This window comes from Schistocerca cancellata, chromosome 1, assembly GCF_023864275.1.
Source record: "Schistocerca cancellata isolate TAMUIC-IGC-003103 chromosome 1, iqSchCanc2.1, whole genome shotgun sequence".
Classification (NCBI taxonomy): domain Eukaryota; kingdom Metazoa; phylum Arthropoda; class Insecta; order Orthoptera; family Acrididae; genus Schistocerca; species Schistocerca cancellata.
In genome coordinates this window covers 347,427,781-347,455,470 of record NC_064626.1, presented here as the reverse complement: position 1 = coordinate 347,455,470, position 27,690 = coordinate 347,427,781, and the positions used below count along the sequence as shown (strand labels likewise).

Genomic DNA, 27,690 nt, shown 5'->3' with positions numbered 1-27,690 from the left:
ACTACTTAAACCTAACTAACCTAAGGACATCACACACATCCATGCCCGAGGCAGGATTCGAACCTGCGGCCGTAGCGGTCACGCGGTTCCAGACTGAAGCGCCTAGAACCGCTCAGCAATTCTTTATAAAAGTTATGATAAAAGCACCCCAGTACACCCTCAAAGATTTTATAAAAAGTCTTTTATTCACAACGATCTTTTGCGGTACAATAAGGGCCTAAGAGATTAAAATTGTTTGCCGGACCGAGACCTTTAATGAATAATTTTGTCTTTCCACGAGCTGTTATGGGGAGTAGGAGAACGAAGGAGTGAGATAATGGTACCGAAGCTACGGGTTGGCCCGCTAAAGGTGCTTGGGTGTTGCAGATAGTAGGACATATAAACGCGGTTCTGAGGTCCCAGTCAGAAAGGTAAGTGTACTTCCAGTTATTAAAGCCTTACATAGCCTCAAGTTTAAGTTCTACACGTAGAGATTTCTACCTATTCGGTCAATGGAAGGAAAACAAGCTCACAAATAAGTGAGATATAACGGCAACTTAGTCTACCCTGTCGTTACTACTGCTCTGCCACGTTAGTGACTGAATTGCAAGGTATCACTTAAGAACGCGAGTACAAATTAATTTCTTTCTTGGTGACAATGATCTCTTCGTATTTCCAGTGTAAACAAGGGTCAGGGAACATTTTACACTTATAAGTAATACATAGTGCTCATTAAGAGTAAGATTTTGGAAATAAATAAATTTGGATGTGTCAATAAGCGGAGTGTGTTTATTTTCTCACATGTCACTGAACTGTAAGAGTCTGAGGTTATCTAACTAATCACTAATTGAGAAAGTTCTGAAAAAAAAGTAGTGTATAAGTATATGTAACAATACGGCGAAAGGTCCTACGTTGGCATGAGCAGCACCGCGGAGAATGAGTCGAGTGTGAAACCATAATGCCTCTGGTCTTAGTTATACTTTTTCATGTTTGTCGGGAGCTTGCTGAAAATGGTATTTTCTCAAAAATGCATAAATTTCTGCACAAAGTGTTATCCCAGTACAAATCTTTTTCTATGCAGTGGTCACGGAGCGAAAATAAATGCTGTAATTACTGTTGACAGAGTCTGGAATCAATGGTACAGAGAATAGGTGCACTACCTTAAAAAAAAAAGGAAAATATGGAGGGACACAATGATTTTAGTGTCAATTTTCTTTCTTTCTTTCTTTCTTTGGGCCTTGTCCCGCGTCACGTGGGGTCGGCCTTGTTATTACGGATTTGGCAGCGTTAGTTGCAGAGGGTGGCTCGATGCCCCTCCTGCCGCCACCCTCGAACCCCTCGGGACGTAAGTAGTGTACCCCAGCTGCTTGCGCCTAGTGTAAGCCATGGAATTGGCACTACCGAAGCAGCAATTTTGCGTTTGCCCATGTGTAACGTGAAGGAATAGGCCGAAGAGAATGCCTCCTACGCAGTTCATCAATCAACACTACTGACGATAATATCGCTATTGCCCACTACAAGCACCATTAACCATTAGATATTACTATGAAATAACGATAACAAATGAATATTTTGTTTTAAATGTTAAGGGACGCCTGTTTTATAGGATACGGTCTGATTTTCATGTGCAACAGCTGGGAAATGCATGTGCTAATGTGCTAATCCTGGTTCCCAGCTGTTCCCTCACTTCTTCAGCGCGGCTATTCTCCGCGCACTCATCTTTGGTATTTATGTGCGGCTTACACATACAACATTGTTTACCAGTGGAGTACAAAACATCAGCTGTCACTAACAAAGGCGTGATCAGCAGCACAGCACGTGCCCGCCTCGTCTGTTACACGATAAAAATCATGCTGCGTTTCTTATAGTTTCTTACAGTAATACACTAACTTAAAACAATCGTTGGGAAAGTTAGCAACTTGATGTGGTATTTCTCAGTTTTTCATTCGTACCTTTGTGAAATGAATTCACAAGTAACTATATACGCGAACGCTTCCACTTAATACAATCACTTTTTTTCCATTAAGAGTAAAATACGTGAAACTCACAGGGTGCATAACTGGTGAACAGGACGACAGCACCAGCAACTTGTGCTTCGTCTCAATTTTTCTGCTATTTAACTGTCTTTGAGGGCAGGCGCATCATCATACCACTCTGAGAACTTTTCATGTTTCATGTAACCCGCTGGGTAACGGAATGAAACTGAGCGTACTTCTTACACTAAAAATAAATGAAGTGCAGTTTTGGTGATCTAGTCATAAGAGAACAAGGACCGTTAGAAATGTGAAACTAGCCATTACGTCTATTAATGTATCGTACATGCTAATGTGGCCCCCTTTCTCAATTATTTCAAACGTTACACAAAAGTATTACTGCGTATTCCTGGCTGTAACATTTTCATAAACTAGCCTATTTTTAAACCAACAGGCATATTAATACCATTAAGTACACAAATCGCACTTTCTTCACTGTGGAGTCACAAATGTCACAGTTTTGCATAAAGAGGTGCAACAAATACTGGTAACTTTCAAGCCGCGGATTCACTGCGAGCGATACGTGCCGAACGTGACTCTCGACGCGGGAAATACGGATATTGTTTTCTGTTGTGACGATGAAACGTCGCATGGGACTTGAACGTCGCAAGAGAGTAAATATTTCAGTTTTTGTACTTTCACAACTTCCTACTATCTGGTAAATTATCTCCTGTAAGACACTCCCAATTTTCTAAAATTTGGGTCAAAAGTGTGACCTGGGTAGGGGTTAAATGAATGGTGCCTATACCACGCAATATTGTCCACGACGACTGTATACCCTATGAGCAATGTAAGTGATAGTATTCATTTCTTAAAAATTCCCTTGAGTGAAAAAAGAGCTGTTAATCTCATTTTTAACGACTTTTTGTTTTCAATATGTCTTTCGTCGTTTCTTTTGTCAACATCTCGAGAGTCGAGCATTCGACACATATCGCTCGTAGTGAGGCTGCGATTTCGATGTGCACAGTTTCTTGATAAATCACCTGAATACCTAGCGATTCATATAATGATGTGGACCTACAGGCAAACGTCGGTAGCCGAAAGAATAACAGTGTAAGTTTATCTCAGCAATATGTATACGATAATGGTCCTTCCCTGCTCGTATAGAATAACACTGGCGCGACAGAGATAAGAGCCAAGCAGGTCGCTTCCTGGTGCGCAAAGCAGCTTGTCTGAGGCTTCTACGCTGTTTCCCCCACATGCGTTTAGGGACGTTTCAGGCGTATCCATCTTGAACAGAACTTCGTTCCTGTGATCTGCTGATTATGTGAAGCAGCTCTATAGAGGAAACAAAGCCCTGTCCTCTCTCGACGGAATATTCTCCCATTCATCTCTGTCAGTTACAGAGGACTTCCTTTGTAGATCTCTTAGAGCTATGTCTGAAGTGCCAGTCGTACAGCACTCTTTTAGTGTTCTAGATGATGAAACTTAAATGAACTAATACTGTGAGAAGTGAGGTTGTTCTGTGTAAAATCAGCATTGAAAGGAATATGTGGAAAGCACAGACTAGGAGAAGAGACAGGATGGTAGGACACGTGTTAATATATCAGGGAATAGTTCTGACAGGACTACTGGGAGATGCAGAAAGTAAAAAGCATAGGGGGAGACAGAGATTGGAATACATCCAGAAATAACTGAGGACGTCGGGTTTAAGTGCTACTGCAAGACGTTGAGGTTAGTACAGCAGAGGAAGTCGTGATGAACCACATCAAACCACTGAAAAGACTTACAGTCCAGATGGTGACTGCTTCAGTTTTTATGGGTTAATACGGAACTGCTTGGATTACAGCTCTTGAATCGTTGGCGAGGAGCCTCATCATGGGTGGGAGGAAGGGAGGGAGAAAGGGAAGGAGGGAGAGAGAAAGAAATAGAGAATCCACAGTACGTAACTGAAGCCATTAATAAAGAAAGAATTCCTTACAGTCGCCACGAAAGAAGCAAGATTCAGTAGACACAAAATTACATCTCATTTATTACAACGGAATTTCAGTGCACGTTACAAGGTGGCGTAATGCATCGCAATCACATGCGTGTACTAGCGCCAAGAACACGGGCCGATGCGACATGATCCATTAAGAGCACCGTAGCAGACTCGCGGCCACTTACGTACATCGCGCAGAGCGCGCAATACAGGAGAAAAAGGGCATCCCAGCTGAGGCGCCGGAATTGGCCGCCACGGGCTGCTCCGCCGCCCTACATCGCCAGCGCGCGTTACGAGCACATAACAGCGCCAGGCCGACACCCATCCGGGCGCGTTAACTGACCGTGTCTGGCAGCGCCTGCCGCCAACGAGCGGCTGGGGCCACTTCCGCGCCGGGGCAGCTTTTCTGCTCTTCACGGCTGTGGCTGCGCCGCCGTACCGACGTCGCTTCTCCCCTGCACGGCTCACCGGCCTTTTTTCATGGCTTTTACTCCAGTGGCGAAAACCGTCATGTATATCCAATGTCTCTCTTCCAGTCTTCCCAGTAGCGAATCAATCTACGCGGACGAGTGGCTACCAGTTCTCTAAACCGATCTCGAGAAGCGGCCACACAACAAGACAGCTTTCGTCCTCCTCTCCTCCGCAGCGTAGATTTAAAGTGTAATATTATAAGCTATATACGAGGGGCGATCGGTAAGTAATGGATCGCATTTTTTTTTCCTCGGTCAATTTCCGTTGAAAAAATGCTGTATTTGCTGTGGGACATGGTTCCCCTCTAGCGCCTATAGTTTAATGAAGTTCCGGCAGATGGCGGCGCTATACGTAGCCCTCAAAATACCGTCAGTAACTGATGTGCGTTCCAAGCAGAGACTTGTCACAGTTTCTTTCTTTTTTTTCCTTTTTTCATACATTGTAGAATGTCTACAGAGACCAGGTAATGAACAAAATCACAGTAAGGCGTCTGTCATCATCGCAACAAACCTGTCCGACCTCCCGCGTGCCAGCCCGCCGCACACACTTTTGACTCTTGCAATATTGGAACGTGAGTGTTCGTCGCCACAAAAATGCACACGAGCTTCTTAACAACGCAAGCACTCTCACAAATCTGCGCACCTGAGAGGAGCTCACATAACTTCATTGGACTGTTCTTCCTCATCCGCCCTACAGCCCGGATCTCGCATCTTCCAGCTTCCATCTGCTTGGCCCAATGAAGGACGCACTCAGCGGGAAGCAGTATGAAGATATTGGGAAGATTATCGATGCAGCAGGCCGCAGGCTGCGACGTCGACCGTTACAGTAGTATCGTGTGGGCATACACGCCCTCACACTAAGAAGTCCAAAGACCGTCACGTTGAAAGGAGGTCACATTCAAAAAAGGTTTTTGTAGCCAAAAGAATGGGCAATTATATAGTGTATTGGAGCCCTGAATAAAATTGGCATCAAGTACACTACATGCTGGGATACCTTGCCTGTGCAAATGAGTAGCATTTCAACGCAATCGCACAAGACAGGTGTGAGTAACGACATCTACATTCCGTATATACGCAAACATTACCCATAGTGTCCTGCCGTTCAGAAAACGCATTAGAATGTTTGCAGGTAGTGAGAAGATTCTGTTATGTCTTGTGTAAGAATCAGAAACGTCTGTCGGTACATGTCTGTATTCAACGATGACAGGCTCGTGGCCTATAAAAAGCTGCGGTTTATAGTTCCGCTTCGTTTGGATCCGACGACTGTCACACGAATACGGAAACGGTAGATTCAGGATAGCCATACCAAATGCCATGCAGAATCTCAACATCCCAAGCCGGATTACTATCCGAGACGGCAGACATATTGTTTACTCGGCCGTGCAGGATCGTACAAAATGGTTCAAATGGCTCTGAGCACTATGGGACAGTCCCCTAGAACTTAGAACTACTTAAACCTAACTAACCTAAGGACATCACACTCATCCATGCCGGAGGCAGGATTCGAACCTGCGACCGTAGCGGTCGCGCGGCTCCAGACTGTAGCGCCTAGAACCGCTCGGCCATTTCGACCAGCCGCAGGATCGTACAGCCGTACTCTGATTCAGAAATGGGTTTGTCTGCAACAAGGTAAGCAACCGCACGCACAGTGACACTACGTCCTGGGCACCAAGATTTGTCAGCACGGCGACCATTGTTGCCGCTTCCTTTAACGCGAAATCAGAGGAAGGCGCGCCGACGGCGCTGCTCCCAACAACACTGTACATGACAGTGACACCGCGTCATCTTTTCAGTTGAGTCCCGGTTCTACGTACAGCATATCGTTGGACAGCCGTATGTGTAGGCTCCGATGAGAAGAAAAGTTGCTGACTGAGCTCCACATCGTCATAAGGGAGCAGGACATGGGAATGATGGTACAACATCACGACCACATTTGCTCCGCGTAAATGTTAATTTAGACGCCACCACTCCCCGGCTACTACAATAGAAAACTGGTAAAGAGCTGAAACCGGGTGTAACGACATACCCGCAACTGCCATCCCAGCTCAGTTCCACTCGATGTCCAGCCGGATTACAGCCATTCTTGCTGCTTGAAGTGGCAGCTCCGTGTCCTAAGTTTGGCACTCTGAATACTCCTAAACCACCAACAAATTTAATCATTTACTGTATTATTCCTAATACACTGTTACGCATAATACATGAGACCGTTACTGACCGCTCTCTCTGCCTGCCGCTCCTCTCCTTCCGGTGCTCTTAATGGATCTAGGTGCAACTATTTAAATAGCACAACATTCTACAACAATTCACTGTAATTTAAGATCCACAGTGCAGTACAAATGTAAAATCATTCACATCAAAGGAAATTGTTGCCTCCGGTATGACAAGCGTAGTGTGCTATTGGTTTACCCGCAAATTATTTTTAAATGCGGATAATCAATTATTCTTTTTCTTGAGATAGCAAACAACCTTGTGCCGAGATAAATATAATTAAAGTATGAGCTTACCGTCTGTAATTTATTCATCTAATGATAAAAACAAAAATCCATTTTCTGCGATGTAACAAAGATGCAAATTTGCTTTCTGCTCAATCAAGCCACAAATATTCGCAACTAACCTAACGACAATAGTTATAACAAACTTTGCCTCCCATGCTCGTACTTTTTAATGCTCTGCACGAAATTATGAAATAAACTCAAAACGCGAAAAGACCAATGCTCTTTCGCATGCCTCTCATGTTGTTCCCCATACCAACCTTCTGTGGATCATATGCACCAGAATGCGAGGAGTGCAAATTCACGATCTACCATCTCGATCTGGATTTCCCGCGATTTTGTTAAATAGCAACACGTAAATACCGGGATTGTTCCTTCAGTGCGGTGATAGAATCCTTCTCTCGTCTTTGCCTAGTCAAATTAATGCTTCGCTTCCAATGCTGTGGGAGCGGTTACGGTTCACCACATGCAATTATAAATATCGCCGACAAAAGCTTGTGAAGCAGAGTACTGTCTCTTTATTAAGCAAAACATGACCCTTCAATGACAGTTTTCCCTTTGCAGATCATCTTTACCTGCAGTGCACAGTGAATGAATCGTACAAAAGGAAAATGTGTCAAATGCACGTCAATTCTGAAGTTCGTAGCAAGCAACGGATTCCAATCCAAGAATTTCGCTTGCACATCCTATCAAATCGTAACACGTATTTCCCCACTCGTACTGCAAAAATGAAATGATCGTGTGGCATTATCGGCCTGGAGACCCGATCTGAGGCGTTGGGCCGCGTGTTGCACGTCGTCCTGTTTGACGTGACTTCGACGACTTGCGCGACGACGACGACGATGATAACACAAACATCCAGTCCCAGAGCGAAGAAAATCGATCCATTTGGGAATCGAACCCAGGCCTCCCCTATTTAGAGACAGCTACCCTAACGACTAGACCCCGATCTGCGAGCTACAAAACTGAATAACAACGGCACTACAGTTCCGAAAGGCTGACGGTGTGCTATTCAAAGAGCATGAAACTACGATCTTCCTGGCGTACGTAATCATGATTTCCATACGTATTGTTGCGAGGAGTTCCATTGGGGAGATATTCTATATGTGCTTCTACAGGGAAATTGGCGCACATTCGATATTTTAGTCTCGTACATAAACGACCAAAGAAAGTATTTCGTACTGCTAAAAATTGAGAGACTGTAAAGGAAATGTTCCCATAACATTTTCACCTGTTTTTAATAGTTTTGCTATGTTCACTGGAAACAGTTATAAGACATCGCATCCCCAAAAGACCAGAAACGGATTGTTGTGCCTCAGCCTACAACAGGGGTTACAGAGAAATCAACACAAAAACGGAAACGCATGTCAATTAAATTTGGGGAAAGCCTCAACACCTATAGAAAATGCGGAATGCGGAAAAAGAAACATTTCTACTTAGACATTTTCTGGAAAATCTGTTACATTAGTTCTTAAAATAACGCCAGATTCAATAGAGCCACAGCCTGTTCTGTATAACAAATATGCACAACTCATTAATTTAGAAACAGTGCTACAGGTGCCATTTTACCAAGTCTCGACTAACGATGATAGTAAAAGAAAATAACTCTCTCTCTCTCTCTCTCTCTCTCTCTCTCTCTCTCTCTCTCTCTCTGTGTGTGTGTGTGTGTGTGTGTGTGTGTGTGTGTGTGTGTGTGTGTGTGTGTGTGTGTGAGAGAGAGAGAGAGAGAGAGAGAGAGAGAGAGAGAGAGAAAGAGAGAGAGAGGAGGGGGGAGGGGGGAAAGACTATCTGTTGAAGGCGCGGAGCAAATATTGTTCTCCATTACGTAAATTAAGTCTGTGCCTCCTGTTAGAAGCAGTTGAAATCGGATATAATTGAGTAAATGTTAGAAGGTTATACCGAGCTGTTCAAAGAACTTTAAAACAAATGGTGTTCGTTTACGGAGAAATGCTGCTACGAAAGGCCATCAAAAACAAAGGAGTGGAAACGAATAAAAAAAACATTGGTCGTTTTATCGTAATTCTGCAATAAAATGCACGGAAGACTATTTTCCTGGTATTGTATAAGGCAATAAAATTCACGAAATTTCTACAAAGTAAAATATTTAACTAAGTGCCATCAAGCGTATTGCTAATTCCCATTTCCTCCTTATGAAACAAGATGCAGCATCCTGTAAGAGGCACGGTGGTGAGCTTCGCAGTAAAGTAAATCTTTAGCATCCGTGGGCTATTTCTTTCCCTTGTGGATACTACCAATCAAAAATGGCTATTAAAAGAAAGTGAAGTAACGTACACTGCCTGACAAAGTGAAGTGCCTACAAAGGGAGGAGGAAACGAAATGAAACTTCAAGTCTGACGCTGCACCCGCTCTGGCCTCTATGCATGAAATGATTTGGTTGAGAAGGGTGTCACAAAGCCGTTCTATCCTCTCCTGAGGCAAGCTGGCCCACAACTATTGCAACTGGTCCTTGATATCCAGGACATTAACACTGGGACGCTGTTTATGTCCAAGCTGGTCCTACACTAGTTGTATTAGAGGCAGGTTTGGGAATCTTGAGTGCCTCAACATCACACAGACAGTTCATAAAGACACGTGCATGTGCGGACGAGCACTGTACTGTTGAAAAATGGCACCACGATCCAGTAACATGCGAGGTAAAATGAGGACGCAAGACGTCTGCGACGTAGCGCTGTGCCATCAGAGTCCCTCAACCATTACCAGCCGTGACCTGAAGGCATACCAGATGGCTTTCCACAACATGACGCCAGGGATAACACTGCTGTGTCTCTCAAAATCCGTGTTAAGAATGGAACCATCCCTCAGGTCGCCGCGTGCCGGCCGACGATGGTCATCCGATCTAACGCAGAACCGAGATTCGTTGCTGAACACAATCCGTCACCACTCTTCAGCATTTCTCACTTCTCGGTCATCGCACCACTCCAGACGCAGCCGTTTGTGTTGTGCTGTTAATGGCAGCCCACGCATGGGCGGTAATTCTTATACTCCGTCTGTTGGTAGTCCTCGCCCAATGATGCGGAATGGCGCACGGTGTTGCTTGGAGTCGATTGCTTGTTTTCGGATGGCAGGCGCAGATGTACAGTGGGTACGACGTTCCTGGTGCGCAGTACGGCGGTCCTCCCTTGTGGTGGTCATACGGAATCGTCGGATGTTCGCCATCACGTTCCCACGCAGTCCAACTTCAGACTCTCACATCCGTACGCACCACAAATCTGGATATTGCACGATTCGACATAATTACAAATTAACAATTACTTGTGTCGTGAAACCTTGCTTCTTGCCCAATTCCTCGTCAACGGAAAGTATCCTGTAGCTTAGAATCAGTGAATATATAACATAAACGGCCGTATCTCTTCACTGCATTGATTTAAATTGCTTAACTTCTTTACACCACCGAAGGAATAGGCCTCAGTATATGACATAAATTAAAACTTGATATGTCAAACCATTCCACAGAAAAAGTGTTCTTAACATACAGTTCTTATTAGTCCGATAACAAACGACAATTTTTTCATGTGATGTAATTACAAATTATTTTCGGATTTTTTTTTCTTTGACTGTACTATGAAACTTCGCTTCTTGCCAAAGTTCATGACTTTTACGTCAAGAAGATGAGTGAGCTTTCGAATATAAAAATGTGACATAAATGGCCGTATCTTTTGCCTACACTTACTTAGAAGCTTCCATTTTTTACACCGTCAAGGCTGAAGACCTTAGCACGTGACATGAATTTCAACAGAAAGATCCTATAAAGCTTCTGTTTTTACCGATTGAAGTCCGGAACCCTACAAATATAGAGAGAGATTGGGCGGTGAAAACTGATATCGTTATGCTATGAGCGTTTTAATAACAAATATCAAAGTTCTAGCGCTGCTGTGCTGGTAATAGTATCCAAATTACGCTAACACACAAAGGCAGAAAAACTGAAATTTCAGATTTTCTCTCGGCTCTGCACCTAACACGGCATCTCATTCACAACTAAAGATACGCTACTTTCCGAATCTTCAATACAGTCCAAACTGCTCTGTGTATCTCTGTAAAATGTATCTAATGTCACCAGTCCACAGAAGCAAGACAGAATGCAGCTTTATTCCGTGCACATAAATAAATTCCTTCACACAGTAAGGACACATGCTCGCTAACTCTCCCATTACGTATTTGACTAGAGTATATAGCATTCTGTGAATACCACACTCGAATCGAAACACAAGCGCTGATTAGAACAAGTCTCGCGTTACCCTACCACTACTAACGAAGTGCATTCCGCTAATTAACAACGAAAAAACGGAGGAACGCGAAAATGTGACTAGGTGAACATAATTAAATAAGCGAACATACGTAGTTAACGCTTTACAGCGGAAACGAAACCCGTTCAAACGTTTCTCATATAGTTCAAATGTAGCCGGGCACTGGGAGGGTTCTACAGATACGTACTTTGCTTTGAAGACGATAAAAGTCGTTATACATACTTCGTATTCCACATCTTAAAGAAAATCTTCGGAGTGAAATGTTCGTCAGGCCGCGTACGTTGTGTAGGGAAGTGGCTACTGCATAAGAAAGATAGTATCTCATCTTTCGCACACCAAGATGTCTAATTACCCACGTCAGCAAATTCGGACACGGCATTATGTGAAATATTATCCTGACATCTGCAGTAATTTTGAAGAAATTGTAGTTCTTATATTAGTTTTGACCGAACTCATTCACAATGTGGGGGTTAGCTTCAAATCCCGTACCATTTCACTGCTAGTGAACTATTTACAACACATAGAACATTAGCCTTTGTCTTTAGCAGCTTTCTTACGGTTAGCAGTATATCCCACTTTTTAGAAAGTGTACAACTTCGCTATCAGAACATTTTCATAGCTAAACGAAAAGACGTGTCAGTGATCCAGATGCTAAGATATGAGCCAACCGTATACACCCACCTTCCGCGATTGCCTTTACATTACTCAGGCAAATAAACTGACATGATACGACACGACACGACAGATCATACGACGCTATTTAAGAAATATAGTATTTAAAAAAGTACGTGATTTTTATTAAGACAAGGTAATACTACTCATGATCAGGACGTTACACAGTGTGAAGCAAATATATTTATTGCTTTTACACATATTCCATTAACGTACTGACAGCCTTATAATGCAAGTCCCCTCTCGATCAATGGAGGACTTGGAGACCTGTTGCATGTGTCTGTTTTCTAAGTGAAAGACGGTATGCCAAGGCTGCTTATCAGTTTGCTGAACACGTAATGCTCAAGATCTCGGCTATACGTAGGACGCTTGCAGTTCTCATGCTCGATGTAGCGGCGTCCTACTTAAAGTATGGTAGAGATCTTTCAAGAGGAGACGAAATCACTTGATCTAATGTTCACGACTTTCGGAATATGTACTCGGCAAAATGCAAGAATATCTGCACTGATGACGATATGTAAACAAGTAACAGATGTCTGAAACCTTTTCAAATAATCGAAAAACTTCAGCAATATACAAATTCTTGTTCTGAGAAAATTGAAAACAAAATGAAAAAGAAAATGTGTTGCTCATTAACAGTCTCCTGTTCCGCGCAATCACATGCTGATTGATTTTCGAATCTCACGTTGCAACTGGCAGTATATCAGCACTAAACGTAGAAAAAAGGAAGGGAGATTAGGGTTTTATGTTTCGTTGAAGAGGAGGTCATTACAAATGCAGAACAAGCTGAATTGGAGGAGGATATCTGCATTGTACTTTTCAAAGGAACCATCCCGGAATTCGCCTTACGCGGTATAGGGACACCGCGGAAACTTCAAAACTGGATGGCAGTACTGGTTTTGGAACAGTCGGCCTAGGGTCTTACCCAGCGCCACCTGGCGTGGTAACAATAAATATCTCACGATAGATTGATATGTACAGAACAATAACGAATGTTGTCTTTATCAAACGGAATGGAGCACGACCCTCAGAATTGGCCCAATTACTAAGGAATGTGAACTTCACTCCGGTAGTATGTATTGAGAATGATGGGGTCAACACAGAGAAATTGATTCTTTGAGGCGCAAGGGACATCCGAACGGAGCCAAGTAACATTAATTACATCTGAAGAGGCCGTTTGACAGACAGCGACATCTACACAGCATGCACCTAGCACACGTCGGCAATTGGAGTAAATGGGGATTTAGCGTCATATCCACGGTAAATAATTAATCGATGGGATTTAGCATAGCAACAGGCAGTAGCCGATGTCTTTGTAAGAAATTTAGCTGGGATTCAGATACAAGGAAAAAGAAAAATAAATTCAATTATGGAAGTGTCTATTAACCATTATATTTCAGACGTGTGCAGAGTTACTCTATCTCGTAATCTTGCTTAGCAATCGACACCTCTACGCCTGTTATAAACGCACAATGAGATGACCATGAGACGTTACAGGAATTTTGGAACATCACAGTTACTACATTCTTTTTTTAATATACTGGCAGTGATTATTGCAGGGTTGGTAGAAGCCGACCTCTGAGTATATCAGTTTTCTCCCGGGAGAAATACAACCACACGCGTGGCAATACTCTAGCCCTGCGAGTTATCTTAGAAGACAGAGTGAAGGAAGGCAAACCTCCTTTTACTGCATTTGTTCATTCAGACAAAGCTTTTGACACTACTGCCTGAAGAACGGTCTCTACTTTTATGAAAATAACGGGGATGATAAACAGGAAGCGAAAGACATCTACACTTTGTACAGTAACCAACTGCCATCTCAAGAGTATAAGGACATGAAAGGGAAGCCGTAGTTGAGAAGACGTGAGACGAGGTTGTGACATATTCAAACTATGCTTACATTAAGCAGTAAAGGAAACCAACGACAAACTTGGAAGCGGAACTAAAGTTCAGAGAGAAGAAATAAAATTTTTGCACATTTTCCGATGAGATTTTAATTCTGCCAGAGACAGCTCAGGACTTGAAAGAGCTGTTTCAACGGAACGGGTTGTCTCTTTAAGAGAGAAGACATTATGAATATCAACTAAAGTAAAACTAAGACGTTATAATAATGTAGTCGAATTACATCACAATATGAGACACTAAGAATAGTAGACAAGTACTGTATTGCTATTTGAGTAGCAAAATGGCAGATGATGGCTGAATTAGAAAGGACATAAAATGCAGGCTGGCAATAGCACGAAAAACATTTCCGAAAAATGGCTCTGAGCACTATGGGACTCAACATCTTAGGTCATAAGTCCATTTCCGAAAAACGGAAATTTGTTAACATCTAATATAATTTTAAGTGTTTATTCTGAAGGTATCTGTGTGGGAGTAGACATGTACGGCCGTGAAATATAGACGATAAAAAATCCAGAAGAGAACAGAAGATTTTAAAAAGTGGTCCTACAGAAGAACGAAGATTAGATGGCTAGATGTGATAACTTATGACTATAATATGCCACTTTATACAACTGAACTGATGAGAAATTTACCTCACAACTTGAATAAACGGAGGGTATGGTTAACAGGACACATCCGCAGGCATCAAGGATCGGTCAGTTTGGTAATGGAGAGAAGTGAGGGAGGGGGGTAAACGACAGGGAGAGAGACCAAGGCTTGACTACAGTAAGCAGGTTCAGATGGATGTGGGTTGCAACGGTTATGCACAGATGAAGAGGATTGCACAGGACAGATTAGTGGGAAGAGCTGCATCAAACCATTCTTCGGAACGAAGACCACCACCGCCGCCGCCGCGACAAAAACAACAACAAAAATAATAGAAACAACCACTCCCAAACTCCTATGTGTGTTGTTAAAACTTACGACGAGCTAGCGTCATGCAAATTTTCAATAAATATTCACTGGAATAAGCATGAAGTTCAAAACATTTTTACTGGTAGTCAATGGCACATACATAACCAAAGTGCCTCCCAAAACGTTTGACACGAATCTGAAATTGTCCCACGGGTGATATAACACTTGGCCCGAGAAGCGAGTAATCGACTGAAGGAAACAAACTTGAATCACTGTATGATCGTAGTATGAACAGAGAAGTGTAGGTGATCAAAAGTATCCGGACACCCCTAAAAACATACGTTTTTCATATTAGGTGCATTGTGCTGACACCTTCTGCCAGGTAATCCATATCAGCGACCTCAGTAGTCATTATACATCGTGAGAGAGCAGAATGGGGCGCTCCGTGGAAATCGAGAATTTCGAACGTGGTCAGGTGATTAGGTGTCACTTTTGTCACACGTCTGTACGCGAGATTTCCACAAGCCTAAACATCCCTAGGGCCACTGTTTCCAATGTGATAGTGAAGTGGAAACGTGAAGAAACACGTACAGCACAAAAGCGTAGAGGCCGGCCTCGTCTGTTGACTGACAGAGACCGCCGACAGTTGAAACCACCACACAGGAATTCCAAACTGCATCAGGATCCCGGCAAGTACTATGACAGTTATGCGGTAGGTGAGAAAACTTGGATTTCATGGTCGAGCGGCTGCCCAGAAGCCACACATCACGCTGGTAAATGCCAAACGACGCCTCGCTTGGTGTAAGGAGCGTAAACATTGGCCGACTGAACAGTGAAAAAACTTTGTATGGAGTGACGAATCACGGTACACAATATGGCGATCCGATGGTAGGGTGTGGGTATGGCGAATGCCCGGTGAACGTCATCTGCCAGCGTGTGTAGTATCAACAGTAAAAATTCGGAGGCGGTGGTGTTATGGTGTGGTCGCGTTTTTCACGGAGGGGGCTCGCACCCCTTGTTGTTTTGCGTGGCACCAAAACAGCACAAGCCTGCAGTGATGTTTTAAGCAGCTTCTTGCTTCCCACTGTTGAAGAGCAATTCGGGGATGGCGATTGCGTCTTTCAACGCGATCGAGCACCTATTCATGATGCACGGCCTGTGGCGGAGTGGTTACACGACAGTAACATCCCTGCAATGGACTGGCCTGCATAGAGTGCTAACCTGAATCCTATACAACATCGTTGGGGTGTTTTGGAACGCCGACTTCGTGTCAGGCCTCAGCGACCGGCGTCGATACCTCTCCTCAGTGCAGCACTCCGTGAAGAATGGGTTGCCATTCCCGAAGAAACCTGACTGACTGAAAGTATGCCTGCGATAGTGGAAGCTGTCATCAAGGATAAGGGTGAATTCCAGCATTACCGATGGAGGACGCCACGAACTTTTAAGTCATTTTCAGTCAGGTGTCCGGATACTTTTGATCGTATAGTGTATGACTTATTTCACAGAAACATGTAGCTGGATGCTTTCTACGTTTCTTTCTTTCTCTAATTTTCGCGCTGACATTAATGCCTCGTCAATGTCGATATCAAAAGTTGTGACACTGTAATTGCCTGACGAAGTGTAGTTGCGTTGTCCGTGTGATAGGAAGTTTAACTGATTGACAAGAGTAACTGTACTTAAATTTAAATCCATTATGCAATATGATACACGATCAAAACTGTTTCCTAAATGTGTCTAATATCCTTTTTCTTCTACTCATTGCATTATATTACAACAGCCTTAATTTAATTTCATATTCCTTGCTACAAATATCTACTGCACTTGAAAATGACCGTCTCTATAACGTTCTTTCACAAATCCATGTGACTTCCGCATGAAATTTTTACCATAGCAGCTGATCGGTACGAGTCGCGCATGTTCATTTGTCAGTGCTGGAAGACAAATAATAAGACTCCCCCCCCTCTCACACCCTCTAGCCCCGCAGTGGATACGCTACTTATCTCTCTATTCTGAGGTACGCGTCCAACTTAGTTCACGGACGAATTCATCTACGCCTACTAAAATTAAGCATATATTAAGATATCTTTTCTATAAGTATTTTTGTGTATTAATGAACAGGAAAAATTAAGCTCTTAACGATAGTTGACATTTTTGGATCTGACTGTTACCTACAAGCACATTATTACAGATGGTTCAAATGGCTCTGAGCACTATGGGACTTAACTTCTGAGGTCATCAGTCCCCTAGAACTTAGAATTACTTAAACCTGACTAACCTCAGGACATCATACACATCCATGGCCAAGGCAGGATTCGAACCTGCGACCGTAGCGGTCGCGCGTTTCCACATTAACTTATTACAAAATGTAACTGAGAACCGCGGGCCGCACGAGTATTTGATTCGGACAGCGTACGGCCCACGGCCTGCACTTTGGCGACCACTGGCCTGTATGGTACGCACTGTTGGGTCAAAGTCAGCAGATTACTGAACGCTAGGGCGCGCCAGAGTTTCTAACAGGAAGAAAAATTTAGATGCTGGCCCTGCGAACCTAATTCATGATTACTGCTGGCAGCTTAGTGGTTTTGAGGATGGTCAAGGGCAACTCACGGAACAATTTTTGGAAAAATAAGTGCTTCGTACTAAATCTTTTTTATGTTACTTGAGAACCTATCTTCAAATACAACTGTGGCTGTCACGCTATTGAACAATAATTACAAATTTTTAATCTCCTCATTTGTCTCCTTAAATCATCTTCGTGGTAGATTCTTCCCTTCGTTTTACTTGCAGTAGAGAAAGAGCAACTATTTTGAATACGTATAGAGAATGTACAAAATGACAGAAATGCCATATTATGAAGGTAAAACTGTTCACTTGGTAAACGGAACACTGTGATGATTTGATGTTAGTATCCTTTATATGAGAAAGTTGATACTAATGTGAACTGTCACAGAAACGTCTGTGTGTAAATGATTTCGTAGAATAACAGCGAATCACAATTTCAGAAAGAATGGACCGCCGTGTCCAATTATCTACCCGATCTATTCCAGATACTGCCATTTTATTCGGCGTAAATTGGGGAACACAAGGTGCGATAATGTAGATTAACACAAAACCGAGACACGAACCGTCAAGTTCACGGATTTCACTGCTCAAAAACTTGTCAAGTTGCTGTAGGGCAACTGAAACCAGACTGTACGAAAACCGTTGTACGTCATGCACCCAGTATATAGAGTGGCCCCGTATCACCGAAGTCAACGTCTCACGGCGAAGAGGACAGTGGCAGTGCATCAAGTATGAACTGCTGAAGGCTGGAGGAAAGTAGGGTAATCTGATGAGTCACTCCTCGTAATATTTCCGGTAATAAGATGGATTTATGACTCCCGCAAGGAACTTAACTTCCGTTTACTACTGCAAACAGTATCACAGTATTCAGATAGTCTTTTCTGAAGAATGGATACGCATGGGAACAAGACACTTGCCGCCCTATGTCACTAATGATTCATCTACCACAGACGCAAATTTTTGAAGATGACAATCCATCGAAGCACAAAACAAGTCATTATTTGAAGAAATTACATTTTTCGTCACACACACACACACACACACACACACACACACCTTTTTCTTGCACTTGAACGTCGCAGCCTCACTTCTCATTGTTGCAGAAAGAAATTACCAATGCTTGCCACTAAGAACAGCTATGTAAAAGATGCCTTCAGCCTACTGTTGATGTTGGTGTGATCATCGAACGCATTATATTTTTTCATTCACTCTAGTCAACCGAATCATGGAGGGAAATCTACGAATATGGCACTACTTGACTAAAAGAAAGGATAAGCTGACAGGGCACATCTTGTGACATCAAGAAATATCCACACTGATGAGTAGGGCCCGGATTTTAATGACAACTATTTTTTTTTTAATTTACAAATGAATTTTACAACAATGTATGCACAAGTCTAGGTATTATACTGTAGAAAAATATATTTTAATTGTCCATATAAAAATATATTTACTTGTTTAGTAATAGGTCACAGCCGGCCGATGTAGCCGAGCGGTTCTAGGCGCTTCAGTCTGGAACCGCGCGACCGCTACGGTCGCAGGTTCGAATCCTGCCTCGGGCATGGATGTGTGTGATGTCCTTAGGTTAGTTAGGTTTAAGTAGTTCTAAGTTCTAGGGGACTGATGACCTCAGAGGTTAAGTCCCATATCCTCAGAGCCATTTGAACCATTTTAATAGGTCACATTTCGGCCAATTTTCGCATATCACTTCATATTTCGGCCAGCTTTTGCCAAAAATGCTTATATTTGTCGTATCTTTAAAAACACAAGAAGAAAAACATGAAAATGTTGCTCAAAAAACAATGTTTCATGTTATACTGTCCCAAGTGCACAAAATTACTAAAAGACTATTTGTCAGGACTACAGTAGACAAGCAGCTTAACACGCTGATCGGTTCGCTGACGTAAGATATTGTTGCGCGAGAGCAACACAACGCTCAGCGAATAAAAACAGATTCCGACGTAGCAAACATCGCTAGCGTAGTCACACTATTCAGTTTGAATACAAACTCAGCCTGGTTCATGCGGAAAGTAAAGTGCCCCAATAGCATGAAGTTGCGAGGTTTCGTTTGTGATTTTGGAGAGAGATTCTTCAGCACTGATGAGTAAATATTTTCAAAATTATGAGAAGTTAGTTCACAAATGCGCTTTAACATGCAAGAACACTGTAATATCATCAAACGCAGCAGCTGTGTGAAGAGAAGTGCAGAAAATGACAGCAGACGAACGCTGTTATTTTGAACGGGCAGGTCCGTCTTCGAGAGTACAATCATCTCATAGGAGAAGCTAAGGAATCCGCGCATGAGACAGTTCTTGGGAAGTACACAAAACATCGAGTTCCTCGTGTGCTACGAGGGCGTGCTCAACAAAATATGAATTACTGTGGCTGGCCCAAAGGCCCAGAGATGAAACCATCGATGTGTGTAGGCGCTATGCTGCAAATGATATTGGTATTCTAATAGTTGACGGGCCTGCAGAAATGTGCATTCTAGCGTGCGACTCTCTCTCAAGAGTAAACAACTCGACTATTGCCATTTTGTTTGACAACTCTCTGAAGCTATTGAGGCCAGATGGGTCTGAAGAGAGAGAAGGTTTTGCTGCTAGTAACAGATGGTGCTTTATAAATGGCTAAAGCAGCAAGGGACTTCAGATACTCTAACCGAGTGCGGTGTACTTCATTCGCCTTGCACATGTGTTACACAGAGCTTCAGAAGAGATGCGATCAAATAACCCTGATGTGGACAATTTAATTTCCTGTGACAAGAAAAACTATGTGAAAGCTCCGCTACGGATGGAAAAATTTACGAAACAAGCACCTTCGTTGCCTCACCCCCTATAACCTGTTCTTAGACGATAGGGTTCTCGACTTGGTCCTGCTTAGTATTACTTCACCAAAATAAAGACATTCTTTTGTGAGGCTTAAATGTGATTAATCCATTGCTACCAAAACAGCGAAAGTGGTCTTTTACAGACACCTTGTCTGGAAACTTGGCATATATCAACGGCATATTTTCAGTAGTATCAAAATCCATCACACTATTGAAACCTGCAAGTACTCAACTATGCAACATGCGCAAAATGAGTTGGATGGAGCTCGTGGTCGTGGAACTGACAAAGTGAACAACAAATTGCGAAGAATCATGACATTCGACAACGTGCAAAATTAGTGACAGTCTTTCTGAGAATGCCACAGCATTTGACGACAATGAACCAATCTGACCTGCAGTGGCCTCGACGCGTTCAAATACGCTCCTGTTACGTCCTGTGACGTGGAGTTTTTCCAGATACAAAAAAAATGGTTCAAATGGCTCTGAGCACTATGGGACTCAACATCTGAGGTCATCAGTCCCCTAGACTTAGAACTACTAAAACCTAACTAACCTAAGGACATCACACACATCCATGCCCGTGGCAGGATTCGAACCTGCGACCGTAGCAGCTGCGCGGTTCCGGACTGAGCGCTTAGAACCGCTCGGCCACCGCGGCCGGCTTTTCCAGATACAAAACCATCCTCAGCGACAATCGCAGATCTTTGAAAATGAAACACCTGAAAACGCACCTTTTGATCCATTGTAACTCTGCAGAAGTTGAAGATAGACAGGACGTGTTAACTTATGTGGAATACTTGAAACATGTGGTGTGCAGCAGTAAAAACATAGTTTCATTGTTTGGATAGGCTTTATTGTTTCCACTTTGTGTTTTTGTCAGACGCATGCAGAAATTTCAAAAATAAGTGCTAGTTAAAGGTGTTAAACAATGCAACGACCAAGCACTTCGCTCACAATTTGTTCAAAAATGAATTTTGTACGACATGGTGCATAAAGCAAATCAAGAATATTTTTAAGTAAGCTTACAAGTCATATTTCATTTTTAAGGTCTATACGTTTTAGGTCATAAATGCTTGAATATTTCACTGTTTTCAAATCATTAGAATCCAGACCCAAACGATGAACCAAAAATATGGACACTACCCGCCGCGAGACTGAATGCCGCTCGTGTTGTGGATACGTGACGTTGTGAGGAAACTATACCGTATAGGCCTAGGTGTAGCAGAGAAAATGGGGAATCATTCTAGTGACGATGGGGAAATCTACTGACAAAAACGACTTTGAGAAATGTTATGCCCGGCGCCTGAGAATTGAGCTTCTCGAAAACCGTGAAACTGGTCGGCGGCTGTTCGCATGCTGCTATCGTCAGCATCAATGGAAAGTGGTTGAAGAACGGTGAAACCGCGAGGATAGGCGACAAGGAACAGCACGTTGACGCCTCATTACAGAACAAGGAGCGCTCTGGCTTGCCCGATCTGTAGAGCAGGATAGGCGGCGATCTGACGGCAGAATACAATCCTGGTGCGAACACAACTCTTTCGGAGCACACCATTCAGCGCATATTGTTGAAATGGGTCTCTGCATATTCCGATGTTGACTCAACGACACCGTTCACTACGACTGCAGTGGGTGCCGGATCATTGACATTGGACCGCAGGTCAATGGAAACACGTCATCTTGTCCGCTGAGTCCCGTTTCTTGCCATACCAGCTCGATGGTCGTGTCCGCATATGCTGTCATCCAGGCTACAGGCTTCTCGAAATATCAACCGTGTCACGGACGCAGGCTGCTGTGGAAAGCTTTATGCTGTGGGGGACGTCCACCTGGGCTTCAATGGAATCTATGGTTGTAGGATAATCGAAGGCATCAGGACAGCTCTCGACTACGTGGACGATATTGCGGACATCTGCATCCCTTTCATGCATGATTCCCCAACGATGATGACATCTTCCGTGTCTCATGGACATAATCGTGTTACAGTGATTTGAGGAGCATTATATTGAACCCACGTTGATGTCCTGGTTACCAATCCATCCATCTGAAGCCAATGGAAGACACTTGGGACGCCATAGGATGTCTGCTCCGCGCCATCGGTCCGTAATCTATGGGTTCTTTGTGACTGCGTAGACATTTGAAGCCACTACCTCCGGAAAACTACTAAGGACTTGTCGAATCCACGCTACGTACAATCACTGGTGCACTGCGTTTCAGAGGCGAGCTTACACTATTAAGCAAATAGTCATAATGCTTTGGCCCACCAATGTAATATGGTAATGAAGGGAAGAGTTGGAGGGGGAGAGGGGGGCGGCTACAACAAGCAGTTTGAAGTGAATGTAGATTGTAGTAATCGTACAGACATGAGGAGACTTGTTTGTGTTTACTGCGGAGAGCAGCATTTAAACAGTTTTCGGACTAGGACACTGCGTCTGCAACACTACCGCACCGTTATGTAGAAACCCCGTGTGTGTGTGTGTGTGTGTGTGTGTGTGTGTGTGTGTGTGTGTGTGTGTGTGTGTGTGTGTGTGCGTGTGCGTGTGCGTGTGCGTGTGTGTGTGTGTGTGTGTGCGCGCGCGAATACTGTAGGTGGCTCTCATCAGGACGACGACATATAGTCCACCCGAAGGAGGTTAAAAGCAGTATCGGCAGAAATGTTGGATTTTAAAATATGAGAGTGTCACACAACCAAATGAACTTTACCAGGAACAATAGGTGCTCACACAATGACATGAACATCTGGCAATGACGTAGCCAGTTCGACCAGTCAGAGGTCATTTTCGAACTGGCAGTAGATAAAAACAGGAAACAAAGAATCGTTCTATAATCTATGAAATCTGACAATGACAAAAAAGAAGAAACTAATATCTATAGGCATATGCTGCAAGCAGTTTCCGTTGCGTTGTCAACATCACTGAAGGGACGTTTTGTAGATGGAGTGCAATACTGTGTGTGTATACTCATCCATGTCAATATTTGCGAAAAGAGTATCTAGTTCGGCAGATGTTTATATACTGACAAACTGAAGATGATCATTAGCTGTTCGAAACCGATCATGGCATTGTGGAATCGTCATGGCACTGTGTAGTCGTATAAAATATAACATAATAAAAGATCAAGTAAATCGAACTTGTTTATACCGGACAATACAGGGTCTCTCTCCTATGGGTAGTCGGACCCATTTACTCTGTTGTTTCGACAGATATTTGTAGTTTCGTTTTTGCAGTGTCTAGGTGGAGTCAGTCCAAACGAATGTTGTTCATCATGTCATTTCTAGGGTGGAAAGCGTTGGTTTGTTTTCAGCCACGAGCAATACGATTTTTTAAAGCGGATTTTTACGCGTCCTTCGATAGAGTGGCCCCAAATTATGCTAGTGCGATATTCGTTTTATCGGTATGCATTAACAGGGACAATAAATGAAGAATAAACAATATTCCAGCAGCGACAGCATCGCCGTGGTCGGCACTGCTACCGCCGTGTAGTATCAGCGCTGCCCAGCCGCTGCTGTAGTGCTGGTTGTTATTCTTCGTGTTTTAGTGCCCCTGTTAATACAGATCAATAAAACGAATATCGCACTAGCATAATTTGGAGCCACTCTATTGAAGGACGCGTGAAATTCCGCTTTAAAAAATCATTTTGCTCGTAACTGGAAACAATCTTACGCTTTCCGCGGTACGAAAGACACGATGAACAGCATTTGTTTGGACTGACTCCACCTAGACACTGCAAAAACGAAATTGTAAATATCTGCCGAAGCACCAGGAAAAAGGCGCATGACGACTCTTAGGAGAGAGACGCTATAGAAAGTTCTGATAACTTACGGGAATGCAGGCGTGTGTTGTCTTCAACAACCTTGGTTGTCGAACACATCACCCAGCTGCAATCTGTTATCTGAACATATGTCAATCACTTGATCTCCAAGACATTACGTGGCTTTTTTTAACAAATCAGTGGTGTACTGGCGGGGATTCAGTCGGTATTTCCGCACTATATTTCGAAGACCGACCAAGTCGCCATAGTCGTCGTCGTCGTCGTCATCATCATCGTCGTCGTCCTCAGGTGCTCCGAACTGTGTTACGCGTACTCGGTAGTCGGTGCCTGGACCCCCGACTGCTAGCGAGTATGCATAACACAACTCACAGGCCCTGAAGAAGACGAATGGGCTGCTCGTCGAAATATCGTGCATAAAAATGGAATCGGCAGCTAGACTGAACATCCGAAAGTACACGACAACCAAGTGGTGAGAGATTTACTGGAATCAGAGGGAAGCGAGGCGTGAGGGCGGGGACTGACCGGCTTGCGGCGCGGGCCCGGCGACGGTGGGGCCCAGCGGGTCGAAGCGAACACGGTGCTCGACGCTGGCCTTCGCGGCGCCCAGCAGGTCGGAGAAGAAGCGGTGCCTGCGCAGCGCCAGCTCGTCGCGGCCCACCGGCGTGGCGGGCGGCTCGCCGCCGCCCTCGAACACCTCGTCGTCCTCCTGCGACAGCCACTGCGGGATGGCGCCCAGCCCGGGCACGGAACCTGACCGCTTGGCCGGGTGCGGCGTCGGCACCATGGCGCGCAGCGCCGCCGCCTCCGTCTCGTCCAGCGGCTCCTCTTCCTCGTCGTCGTCGTCGTCGCCGCCGCCACCGCCAGGGGCGGCGCCGCCTCCGGCGCCGCCCACCTCGGAAGGCTCCTCGGCCTTGTGCCGCTCCCCCTCCTGGCCGTCCTTCGCCTCGCCAGGTGTGTCCTTGGCCTGCTTGGCGTGCTGCTCTTCTTCCTCGGTCTTCGCCTCCCTGCCTGCTCCCGGGTTCGCCTCGGCCTCGCCCGCGCCGCCAGGCGGCTCCGGACTCCTGGCGTCGCTGGCGCGCTTCGCGTCGCTCGGTCGCTTTACATTCCTGGCACCCTCTTCCGGCGCCGGCTGCTCTGGGGCTGCTTTGATCTCGGGCAACAGCGACTTCTTCCTCTCCGGCGCCGAGACGCCGTCGGTCTGTATCTTGACGCCTTCCTGTTTCACTTTGTCCGATTTAGGCGACTTGCCATCCGCTATGACGGCCGATTTCGCCGGCAATTCCGTTACCCCGTCGACATCTTCCGCCTTTATTTCTATAGGCCGCGGCTCCTTCACGTCGGACACCTTGTTGTTCTGTATACTCTCCTTCGTCTCGTCCGGTTTGTACACGTCCATCTCATTTTCCGCGCATTTCTGCTTCTTCGCCGGATTGCTCTTGCAACCACAGCAGTTTTTGAACATGGTACACCTCTACTTTGACGGACCTACCTCGTGCAGAGAAACAAACTTGGACGCTAGCGGCTCGGAGACGCTCAGTAGTCCTGATGCGCGACGGAGCCGGCCGAAAAACGGAGGCGGAAGTCACCTACCCGACGATACGTACACTAGCTGTGTCGCGACGCGCATTGTGCGGAGTGTTCACTAGAGACGGTGCGCGACACGACACCGGCCGTGCGGGTCAGCAGCGTCGCCGACAACAGCCGCAGCCGTTATCAATGGGAGTGCTGGCTGCCTCGTGACCCACTTCGCGCCGCCCGGTGCAGCCCAGGCACGGCCGGGAACAGGGCGGCGGCGGCAGCGGAGGCGATTGCGGTCGCAGCGTCTCGGCGCTTCGCGGAAACGCCACAGTCGAAGCAAGCAGGCGTGACGGTAGTCGCCCAATAGCCACACAACGGGAGGCGCGCCCCTGTGTGTCAGTAGCGCGCCATTACGGACGCAACGCGGCAGGGCACGGCACGTTCGGGGAGGAGCAGCGCGACTGCCGGGATCCGACCGAGCGCAGAGCCATCTGGCGCACGGGACCCGCACCGCGCGCAGAGTTCAGCACGCAGCCTCCCGCCCGTTGCGCCGTCTTACGCGGCGGCGTTCAATACACTTGCGATCTCGACGCCCACACGCCACCCGGATAGCACCAGTTCGTGTGTGTGTGTGTGTGTGTGTGTGTGTGTGTGTGTGTGTATTTTACTACTTGTCGATAACAAGTTCACTGCAAACAAGGTGGTCTTCGATCGAATTACGATTCAAACTTCTACAATGACATCACACCTGTTGTTCACTCAGTAACCACTCACAGTTTGACTATATACAATCCAGGACGGATATAAAATATATAGTTATGTTTCATCTAATGATGGCACTGAAGAGCTATATTATAATGTAATCCCTTAAGCTTTACAATCCGTACAAGATTATGACTCGGTAACACTGTTATCCGAGAAGCAGCTAGGAAAATAGGAGAAACTGATTCCCGCAACAATACTGCTTTCCTGCTTTTGTTTCCAGTTGTTATTTCTATTCAGTCTCTGGCCATTACTGACTCACACACACACACACACACACACACACACACACACACACACACACACCATTCCAGACAGAAAATACAAATATCAAATACTGCATGAAACGAAAAACAAAAATGAATGTTGGTAGGCTGGGATAGGAAACATACGTAAGTGGGTTCCACATCTGTGCCTGTGTCCAACATCTTTCGATACTTATTACGAACAAAAGCTTGTTATAGAACCAGTAGCACTGCTACATGATGCATGGCACTCTTTTGGAGGGGTGTGAAAATACTAATTTGTCAACCTGGGTACAGGAAAATATATTACTCTTTGTTCCTCTGGTTTCCCTCTCCTCTTACATGACCTTCGTCAGATACCTCTGACGACTGCATTGCTGTACAATGCAATGTAATTAACCTGCCTCTCTGTATAATATCTAACTCTATTCTCCTTACACAAGTAGAGCGAAAAATCAACCACACAATGTTAGAATCTGTTTGTCAGCACATCTAACATAAATTTCCACTAGGTAGCAAACTTTCGCAAGCAGTTTTCTACCAGGTGAAGTCAGCACAGTAAATTCAAATGTGCCCGCAAAGCACTTGCCTGCATTCTTTCGACCACTTCTGCGAAAGTTTTACGTGAGTTCTTACTTGCTAGCATATTTCTTCCTTTCCCTGTCCCTCCTTTTGTGAGTTCCGAAACACGAACGCCTGGTCTCTGATATACTTTATTGTCATCACAGTGCTAACGTTTTTCTTTCTTCTCCTCCTCTTCCTCCTGACTAGCTGGACACGTGTGTTTCACAGCCGTATTTTAAATGACGTGCAGTACAAAGAAGAACCACTACAACAGTGTGCAGCAATTATTTATTCATTTATATTTCAGTTTTGAGCACTTGTCTGTCTTAACTACATTATTTCTAGATTCTTGAAGGTGAATGCCACATTTTCAAGTCGTTTATGAATGTTTATGTCGAAGTAACTTTTATGATTTATCGCTCTGCCTAGAAGCCAAAGAGATCGAGAAAGCTTTTGAATTCAGTATCAACTAAATCTTTACAAACCCCTCACCCAAACCAGGCACTGTCTAAATTATGTTAATATAACTGAAGAATATATGCATCAACGTCACATGCTCCATTTTAATTGGCCACGAAAGCGGAAAATTCAGATTTGAAGGAAGTCAGGCAAGGAAATTCGCTATCACGAGACCATTCTCAGCGGCGCTGGGACACGCTTTCACATTCCTAAATTAACAGAAATAATTGAGTGGAACGTGCCTGGACTACGTTCGTTTGTTTGATGATACTGTACTTTTCGTACGAGTCCAGATAAGCTTAGCAAACGAATCGACGAACTTTATGGAGCAACTATGAAAGTAGGTCTGAGAATAAT

General features: G+C 44.5%; 1 protein-coding gene across 1 annotated transcript in view; it reads right to left on the bottom strand.

Annotated features, from left to right (window-relative positions):
• The window catches only part of LOC126173628 (adenylyl cyclase-associated protein 1), a 195,173-nt gene extending 169,734 nt beyond the window's left edge, over nucleotides 1–25,439 (bottom strand). Inside the window, exon 1 of the mRNA XM_049920971.1 lies at nucleotides 24,308–25,439. Within this exon, the coding sequence (XP_049776928.1) occupies nucleotides 24,308–25,247 (940 nt within the window). The 5' untranslated portion in view covers nucleotides 25,248–25,439. The remainder of the gene's footprint in view (nucleotides 1–24,307) is intronic.
• Nucleotides 25,440–27,690: the final 2,251 nt, after the last annotated feature.